At 43.2% G+C, this 10,227-nt stretch overlaps 1 protein-coding gene across 1 annotated transcript in view; it reads right to left on the reverse strand.

Annotated features, from left to right (window-relative positions):
* Positions 1 to 10,227, reverse strand: part of itga10 (integrin, alpha 10) — a 28,592-nt gene that overhangs the window by 4,799 nt on the left and 13,566 nt on the right. Inside the window, exons 8-16 of the mRNA XM_080500760.1 lie at positions 5,341 to 5,491; positions 2,861 to 3,026; positions 1,932 to 2,005; positions 1,701 to 1,845; positions 1,431 to 1,579; positions 1,138 to 1,281; positions 830 to 1,036; positions 626 to 756; positions 36 to 202 (exon numbers count right to left, since the gene is read on the reverse strand). Coding sequence (XP_080356886.1) covers positions 36 to 202; positions 626 to 756; positions 830 to 1,036; positions 1,138 to 1,281; positions 1,431 to 1,579; positions 1,701 to 1,845; positions 1,932 to 2,005; positions 2,861 to 3,026; positions 5,341 to 5,491 — 1,334 coding nt within the window. The remainder of the gene's footprint in view (positions 1 to 35; positions 203 to 625; positions 757 to 829; positions 1,037 to 1,137; positions 1,282 to 1,430; positions 1,580 to 1,700; positions 1,846 to 1,931; positions 2,006 to 2,860; positions 3,027 to 5,340; positions 5,492 to 10,227) is intronic.

The raw sequence follows: 10,227 nt of genomic DNA on the forward strand, positions 1-10,227 counted from the left end.
ATCATTAGAACTTGTAAAAGAATAAATGGTTCAACCAAAGCTGTTGCTGTGTGGTCCAGGGGAGCGAGAGACGGCTGTGAAGCAGGCAGACGCATTCAGACAGGCCGACTCTCTGCCTCCCCTCTGGCAGGTCTTCTGAATGACGTTGATGGAGTGCGGCTGGAAGGACAGACTCACGTTGATTTGGACAATGCTTCGAGAACTGCAGAGAGAACGGAGCAAAGACAAGTAAATATCCCCGTGATCATGTAAAGTGGAATGTTTTTTTTAAATTTGGAATTCAAGTGCCTTTGAACTCGTCCCTCTTCGCTGCCCATAGGTTTGAATGTGAGTGTGTGTGGCTGTCTGATTCTCTGTCTGGGGTTTATTCTCCCTCAGTCTGGTGGGATGGGCTACAGCGCCCTGCAGTCCATCGGTTAAGATGATGGATGGATGAATGAAGGAGGCACGCAAAGCCTCAGGCCCCGTCTGTGATCTCTGATGACCCCCCCCTCTAAATGGTTCCAGCGGTTGGGGCCAACGACTATTTGATGAGTGTCACGTGGTTTGAGTAGCTTTATTTTTTTCCGTAGTGCGTTAAAACAAATCCCCTCCGCGTAATGACTTCCCTTCTGTGTCCACCCACCTGAGCAGCACGGCGCTTCCTTGTGCTCCCACTGCCAAATCTAACAGGCCGTCGCCATCCAAGTCCAGCCGAGCACTCAAGCTGCGGCCAAAATACTGCAGGGAGGGGGAGATTGATGACCCCGGTATCCGCTGCGAGTAGGGAAAGAAAAGATTAGCAGGTTCACAACGTGACGTGCGTCACTGTAGATGAAAGGTGGGCTACCTGTTTATAACTGTGGGTAATGTAGATACCATCACCGTGGAACACATAGATGGCCCCCCGGTGTTCGTCCTCCAGTGGGGCTCCGACCAGCAGATCAGTGAAGCCGTCGTGGTTTAAATCCAGAACAGCTGCCAGAGCATAGCCAAACCTGGCATCCTGGGATTTTTCCTCTGATTTCAACGTTCCGTTAGGTACAAACACCTCCTCCTTGGAGACACAGGGGGAGGAGTTGAAGGTGAGAAGGCAAACTTTTGGCGATGAACAGGAATGATGGTGAAGAAGAATGACTCGTGCCACAGTTGTCTTACTCCGCTGAGGGTGTAGATGTAGACTTTCCCAGCCTCCTTGTTGCCTGAGCCGAGGTACATTGGCGCAGCAACCAGAAGGACGTCAGTGATGCCATCCTGGTCGATATCCAGCCCACACACTTCACTGCCGTAGTAAGAGCCAATCTGCAGGCAAAGACATGTGGTTTCATTTTACTGCCAGTAGGCGGGGGCCTTGCTTTACTGTCAGAAAAATGAGAGAGAGAGAGAGAGAGAGAGAGAGAGAGAGAGAGAGAGAGAGAGAGAGAGAGAGAGCAATAAAACAAGGTGCTAACCTGTTCTCCATTGAGCGCTTGCACAATGTTGACATCTCCATCATCACTCAGCTCAAACAGAATGACTTTGCCTTTGTGTTTGAACCGAGGAGCGCCAGCGACATACAGCCTCCTCCAGTCGCCCACCATCACAGACGACACTGTGTACCCTGAAAACAAATAAATGCACATCATCCGCCACTGACACCTCACGAATGCCCTTAAAGAAAAATAGTTATCTTCCGGTTGAACAGGTCGTTTTTAATGCTAAACGCCATGATTAGTGAGTACCGAGATAAGCGGCGTGATTTTTGAGCTCCAGTGGAAATTCGCTCTCGAAGGCCTCTCTGGGCGGCATGATCGGTCCGTTGATCCCTTCCTTCAAAACGCCACCATCCCAGTCGTACGCACCCACCATCCCGAAAAGAATACCATCCTGTCCAAACAGAGCAGGGCATGGATGAGAATATGTCGATGGGGACAAACTGGTACTGAGCCAGAATGATAACATCTTGAACTCACGTCCAGTGTGTGTGTGGAGAAGCCGATCTGAGACATCTCCATGTGGAACGAGCTCTGGTTGTAGCCCAGGGTGCCTGAAGGTGGACAACAAGTCAGTGCCCTGACTCATCATTTTTTTTTTTTTTTTTCTTTGCACATCGCCTCCCTTCCACTTCCTTCCTCTCCCTCTCGGGATCCGATTCTTAGCAGCCTCACCCTGAAGACTGTCGGTGTGCAGACATTTCCTTTATTCCAGTCTCTTCCTCTCTCGTGTCCCTCAACCTTCTCAGGGTGGCGTCGCTTTTCATCAGCCTTCCTCTCACGTCACTGCTGGCGGCCGTACACTCCCTATACCTAATTTACTTTTAATCTTCTCAGCTTTGAAGCGCTCTCTTCTATTTATTGTGCTTTTCTTGAATTAAAGTACACAAATCTTCCTTTGCTAAAGTATAATAACTAGTAAACTGCGTGATATCACTCAGCAATACGACTATGTATATTTCTTGATGAATTGCGTCAAAAGTTGTTCGCAAAAAATGCTAAACTGAATAAAAATGTATAAATAGCTAAAATTTATTAAAGAAACAAACATTTCTTTATAAAATTGCTTAAATTGCTAAACAATTAGAACATTGTTACACTATTGAAATGAGAAAACAGCTATAATTGTTCGAAACGGCTCAAAAGGAAAAAGAGCTAAGATGTTTAAAAGACTTACAATAGCTAAAGCTGCAAGAAAATGTTATGGAAATCATCTACTTTTCTTAATTGTAGTTATAAAACAAATTAATTGCTTAAAATGCAATTTTTGTTTGTATAGTAAAACAATGTATGAAAATCTTCAAGGTAAAACATGTTTTGTGGTTCCACCAAAAAAAAAAAAAAGCTCTTTTGGACACAAAGCTTTCAGACACCCTGATATACCTGCATTAATGCATAAGAAAAATCACCTTCCAGAGTGAAGATGCGATCTCCCAGGGCATCCACAATGTCGTTGAGCGCAGCTTCATCGGTCACGTTAAAGAAATATTTGTCATCAGGGTCGCTGGCGATATACTTGATCTCATTGATGAACGTCTCAGGGTCCTGCTGTCTTCGAATGTAGTGACCCAGAACCTGAATCCCAGCGTGGGAAGAAAAAAAAAAAAAAAAAAAGCATTTCAGGAAGAGAAAATATGGTAAAGATATAAGTAGGTAACAGAAGGTCAATAAAACACTGAGGGATTAAGCTGGAGGTAAAAACACACAACAAAAATACACACAGATATTGGAGTGTTTCTGATGTAAAAAGGATAGTTCGTGAAGTAAAAAGTAGAAAAATACCACTACGAGCTAGACTGAGTAATTAAGCAATACGTAAAGGGAACGAATTGAGCAGAAAACCTAAGATGAGGAGGAAATGACAGCCCCCGGAGGTTTGTAAACGAGGAGCGCAGGCCTTCGCAGAGAGGTGAAGAGATGACAGATGCTGAAGACAAACGGCAGCAGAAACAGCCTATGGCTTAACGCCTGAAGTACAAATGAGAAAATTCCATAAGCGAAACCAAACCCAAAGAATCCCCCTCTGACTCTGGCTGCCAAGCAAACGAAGGAAATCCTCTGTTTTCAAACGGCAGGAGACTTGAGTGGGGTGTAGAGTGTAACGCCGAGAGAAGAGTCTACATTCAAACATGGACATTGAGATCTTATAGAAACTGAAAAATTCCACTCAGTGTGTCAACTGCTGCGGCCGTTTGTTTCTACATGATCATCAACAGATGAAAGAGAAACTAAAAGGGATGAAAATAGAAAGTTCCGTTGAAATGTAAAGCATGTGAAATATAGAAAATATTTAAAAGTTCTTGCTCCCACACGCTGTACGTCGTGGAACATAAACGGGTCACTCACAAACACACACATCTCCAGTGTGGCACTGATGTATAAAACACAGTCCACGCTCTTGTTTTGAAAGCTCAGATATCCCCGGTGAGCCATTTTCACTGCGCAGCACAGAGGGACACATGAAAACATGGCTGCTGTTACGAGAAGTAATTACCTGTCACCACTATGAGTTTCTGAACAAACATCCAGCCACAGAGACCACCTCAATCAGTCATGCTTTCTTCATCTGTTGTTTGTTTCTGTTCTCCTCTACGACATGCCCCTTTTCAAACCCTTATTCAAGGTTTCTGTTTTTAATCGCTTTTTGGGAAATAACACTTACGTCACTGTGCGAAAGATGTTATCGTGGGGGCTTTTTTTCTATATATATATATATGTGTGTGTGTGTGTGTGTGTGTGTGTGTGTGTGTGTGTGTGTGTGTGTGTGTGTGTGTGTCTGTGTGTGTGTGTCTGTGTGTGTGTCTGTGTGGGTGTGTCTACCAAGAGGAGGTAAGAATCAATTTTTCCCCCCCAAGGCAACGGGACAAAACATGTCAGTGTTCACGACACTATATGATAAGATAATTTACACAAGACACACAAATCCAACTCAAGCAGCCCCCATTATTCCAGATCCTCTGCTACTGTCATTAAATCATCATTATTAGTCTGGAAGAAACAGGAGGAAATGGGTAAGTTAACAAATGTGGTAACTTTGTGGTCGCCGTTAAAGAATAATTAGTGTGTTCAAAGTCATTTTAAACTGCTCACGTCAACAAACAAATATCTATGCATGGATAAATGCTTCATTCTACTAATAGTGGATTACAGTAGAGTTTGTTTCCATCATTTGGAGAAATCAGTGCTTTTGCATCATGAGGGAGTTTCCTATTGTTTGAATATATACGTGCTAGATGCAGGAAAACATTTATTTAATTATTTCATAAAGGTCTCCATTTGGATCCAACAGATATTTTTGCTCCTCAAGCAGCGACTCATGGCAACGCTCCTCCATCCATGGATCAGTACGTCTGATCTGTGCCCATGTAAAGTGGCACTTTGCTTCTCTTACTTCATGCTTGGCTCCGTTTTTTTTTTTTCTTCTGTGGTTCCAGTGGAGTCTGAAGCTTCCCTCAATGCTTGTGTGGGACAGGGAGGGTCTGCAAGCGAAGGGAGGGCCACCCGAGGCCGTCTGCCCCTCCGATTCTAACCACCAAGGATGCCACCACTCGGTGGGTTTCTGTGTGCTGAGGGGTCGGGCGGAGATGAAAGGGAAGGAATTTTCATTCCCAGTCGGCTATTTCTGTTCACCCAGGGGGGGAAAGCGTTTGGTAATTTTGGAGATGTTATTTTTGGGGAGGCTGATGGTCACACCGTGTGGTTACTTGTTGAAATGAACAGTCAGGATGCCACTTTCACACAATGTGTGGTGGGTAATGTCAGAGATCCACCGTACAATCTAATGATACGTTAAATATCATAACGTACTAAACTCTAAAAAAAAATACAATATAATCATAATGTTACTTTCTGGGATTGTGTCTGTCCACACGAGATGAGATGTACTCACAGCGATGGCGTATCTGGTGATGTTTCTGTGTTCGCACTCCTCCAGAGCGTCCGGGAGCTCCTCCCCGTCATGTGACTCTCCGTCCGTCACGACTATCATCACCTTGGTGGCGCCATCCCTCGCTCCCCGCTCAGTGCTGAATGCCTCCGTGCTACAAACACAGCAGGAAAACCAGATTTGTAGTGACAAATTTAACATTTTGCTGATCCTGCTGGAGGAAGTTTGAGTCGTGGCATTCAGAGAGTAAAGGGAGGATACCATGGAGTGTCCAGCCACTTGGTTTCCTGATGTCTTGAAAAAAAAGTAAGATAATAAAAAACATCAAGTGCTTTTCTGGGGGAAAATGAAAGGGTTGTAAAAACACTGAGGCTCTGGATCTGAGCTCCTTCCCATAAATGGCCCAAATCACAAATGGGCCTCTCCACAACTGTATTAACCACAGTCGACACACATACAGTGAGTGCCAGTTGAATCAAATTAGTCAGTGCATGCGACGTGCATTGGTCGCTGCACACAGTAACCGCATCTGTGCATTCCCATCCAGTGGTGCCAGTGATACAGAGCGGCCGCACCCTGTTTGTCTGCAGAAAAACCTGTCCTCAACGGGACCTGCTTCGTGCTTCAAGAGCTGAATGGAGGTGGTAAGCCTCAGACCGACACACACACACACACACACACGGAATGAGGGAGAATAGTCAGTGCTGGTTAACTCAGTCATTTTCAAGCTTAACTCCAGCCCTTGCCTAAATATAACATTGTGGTCAGCCACAAGGAACCCGGAGTTAAAAACAACCATTTCCCCTATGCAGTGTGCAAATTACATAGGGTGCAAGGAAGGAGAGAAGAAACAGAGGAGAGCGGTGGAAGTAAACCAGAAAAATAAGAACGGGAGATGAATCACTGAAAAATACGACACAATAAGACATCTAACAATGAGGGTACTTTATGGTCATACAACCACATGCTATAACACGGGGCGAAAGAACGTTCCACTAATAAAAAGTGTTGAAAGACGGAAATGAAAGGGAAGAAAAAAAAATGGACCAGGAATTTGAACTGAATGAAATGATGAAAGCAACAAAAGACAGTAAAAGGAATTCAAATATGAAAACTATGAAGCACAAATCCTGCTTCAGTGGTGGAAGAAAAAAATAAAAGGCAAAGACAGAAAAACAAAAAAAAAAGTTGAAGATCGTATAAATGTGATGGGAAGAAAAAAAAAGAGAAAACAAGCAGGTGAAAAGGAAAGCAAAGAAAAATGAGGACGACAGAGGGATGAGAAAGAGGAGATGAAAGGGCAGAGAAAGTAAGTGGAGCTAATTGGGAGGCCTGCTTGTATTTACTGGGCTTTTTATGGAGTCGCGGCAGTGTGGTAAATGACACGGCGCGGCGGTCTGTGTGTGTGGACGCTCGTCTCAGAATGTCTCAGACGGGTGGAGCGATGCTGAAATCGCTGGTTAATCCACTTGTGGAGTCGCTGTTTCATCTTAATGACGCAGTCGTCAAGTGTGCATCCATGTTGTAGCCTCGTGGTTCTTTTATTGTCATTTTTACATGTTGACGTGATACTCGCCTGAGTACATCGGGGGAGGGGGGGGGGGGTGGGGGGACACACGTATTGCTTCTGTTACTTACATGTCCAGTTTAACACCGTCGAGAGATTGAAAATCCATCCAAGTGTTTGCAGAGTCTGACCACACAGATATTCTTAAGTTTGTTTTTTGGGAGTTCAGGTTCGGGTCACCTCCTCCAGAGGAAGTCCAAGTACGTGAACCCTCTTTAAGTGAGTCAAGTCTTTCATGTCTCTGAATAGTGTCAACCAAAACGGCTCGGCATTGTGGATATTTTCATTACTTTGACGTTCGCCCGGGGCGCCGCTTCATGTCCACACACACACACACACACACACACACACACACACACACACACACACACACACACACACACACACACACACACACACACACACACACACACACACACACACACACACACACACACACCCACACACATCCTGGGAACAGTTTTGCATTAGTGTGCTGTGTTGATATAGTGTATCTTACATGACAAGCCGTCCTTATAATAATCACTTTAATAATAAGTATATTGTAATTTCATGATAGTTTAGTCCGGACAATTTAATAGAAAAATTCCTAATTGGATTTCAACCTTCCAAGAAGTTCTGAATAGTCACGTGTCACATATTAAGGCTCTAACATCTAACATCTTTTTTAATTGCATGCTCACTCTGGTATCTGTCAATCTGTGTGTGTGAAAGAGAAGCTATGTTTGTGTAAGTTGTTATTTTTAACTTAACATTCCTCTCTTCAAGTCAAATTTTTGTTAATGTTTGACTTTTGTACCCTGGCACGCACTTTTATATGAATCATTTCAATTCCAACTTCCAAAAAACACTCATGCCTCATGTAGTACATCATGCCTCACAGCAGTCAATTTGAAGTCTAAAATCCCAGGTAGAGCTGTTGTATGAGTCCAGTTTATGTGTAGTGATTATTCTAATAAGAGTTTAAAAGCTGTCCAAAAATATGCAATGAGTGAGTGCAATTTCCTGTTTTCAAGATAGCTACAACTTCAATATAAATGTGTTTTTCTGAGAAGCTCCTGTTACAAATGTGTGACACACTGGTGAATGATGTCTGTGATCGTGTGGTTCTACTGGGGAAATCCTGGGGGGGGGTCACTATAATGACTAGTACACATGTGCAAAGCTTATGGTAGGTGTTCATCATAATTGTTGCAGGAGAAATATGAATGCCAAATCCTGCCAGCATCAAAAGGATATGAATGTAAAACTTTTTTTTTTTTCTGTTATTCTGAGAACTAAATTGGCTCACGGGTTGAGTGTAGGGTTACGTTGATAATAAGGGCAAAGGTTAAAGATCAAACATGCAGCAAAGAGGGTCAAAGTCGGAGGGTCAGGAGGTTACCGAATGAATGATGTCAATGTCGGCTCTGGATACTAAACCTGAAAGCCTCCATGCATAAATCCAATGCATGATGGGAGTCTGTGACGAGTTTGCGTGTGCACGTGTGCATGCGTGTACTGTACGTGTGTGTATTTTTACAGCTGTGGGAGGAGTACTTTGGCCGGCCAGGCTGGGTCGGGTTGTGCCACACCTGCAGCCGTGCTGAGCCAGCAGCGGCCGAGAGCCCAGCTCAGCTAATCTCACTGTTTTCTTAGCCTGTCGCTTTCCCTGCGTGGCGTCGACGCTGGTATCTCCTCATCCGGGCATGTGACTGGAAGCACATATGTTAGTGTAAGTTGTTGTTTCATATTTAATTCCACTGCCCTGACGATCACCTAATACACGAGAAAAACCTTTGATGCGCGTTACAAATCCACTGCACGCTTTTTTTTTTGTCTCCTTTGTTGCAGCGGAAGGTAAAAGGTGGAGAGAGCGTGCAGGAGCAGTCCCTGGATTTCTCATCGCTGGTGTTTTAAAGCCACAGTTGTGCCATTTTACTGGTGCATTTCCAGTCACTGCGTTCCAACTGCCTTTTAAAATGCTCCTCCTAAAGTTGTCCTGAGTTTTACCTTCAAATGTACCAGAAAACAGGAACTCTCCAATTACCTGTGTGTATGTGGGCGTGAGAGAGAGAGAGAGAGAGAGAGAGAGAGAGAGAGAGAGAGAGAGAGAGAGAGAGAGAGAGAGAGAGAGAGAGAGAGAGAGAGAGAGAGAGAGAGAGAGAGAGAGAGAGAGAGAGAGAGAGAAGTAGGACACTGCTCTATAGACACACATCCCAAAATCCAAAATGGCTGTTGTGGCCACTCGTCAGGCCTGGGTGCGCCGCTCTTTGCGGACATGACTTTAATGAAGCAGGAATTTCATTTTGAAAAAGAAAAGGACATTTCAAGACTCCTCACTGACCCTCGACCAATAGCGATGTTTCTTTAGCGTTGGGTTACCAGCCTAAACACCTCTTCAGAAATACCTCAGTCAGGGAGGTGAGGGGAAAGTGTGCTCAAATTCAACTTTTACATGTATCTTTGTTCAATAACTGGAGACATTGAATAATAGTATTTCTGTCTTCATTATTAGTTTTGTTGACTTTTTTTTAATTTTATTTTTTATGTTACGCGAAAGCCCAAAGCGCGGACACGTTGCTGGTTTATAGAGTTGTTTTTTAGTGAGCAGTTGGATGATAATGTTTCAAGCAGACACTGAAAAACATTTAAAGACTTGCTCTTATGCACTTGGTGAAGTTTTATAGGTCTTTACCAAGTTTTGAAGGGGAAAAAGTTAGCTGTTAAACTGTTAAATCTTTCATTGTGTTTGGTGAGTATGCTGCCAATTATATTTTAATTAGAAAAGATAAAAAAAAAAAACAGAAGTAAGAGTTACACAGGATTTTCACATGGAAAGAAATGAATGATGCCAGTGACAGCAAACCGCTTAAATGTTCAGTTATTGTATCTTTGTCATGATTTTGCCTTTGATAGCTAAATTAATTCCCTCTATATGAAGAGGATTTGTATGACGTCTTAATTTTTGTTTGTCAATATTAATATTAGGTTAGTTATTCAACAAAGGTGTACACAGCGAAAAAACAATCATTTTGTATTGTCAGTAATTACATAGTGCAACGTTCATTTAATTTTTTATTAGGAAAAACATTAGGTTGGTTTCATTTCTATTAGTTTGTATGTTCTTCCTATATTACTATGATGGAAAATCCAACTATTATTGAACTGGTGTGTTTATGGCTTTGAACAAATGCTCAAAGCAGTGTCAACTGCTTTTTAAGCATAATGTTTGATTTTAACATTATTATTATTAATTATCAAAATCGCTCGTAATGTGAGTCTGCGATTGTTTGTCTCAGTGATGGACTGGCAACCTCTCCAGAGTTTAATTTGTTCTCCTC

The sequence above is a fragment of the Blennius ocellaris genome (genome assembly GCF_963422515.1).
Source record: "Blennius ocellaris genome assembly, chromosome: 8".
Classification (NCBI taxonomy): domain Eukaryota; kingdom Metazoa; phylum Chordata; class Actinopteri; order Blenniiformes; family Blenniidae; genus Blennius; species Blennius ocellaris.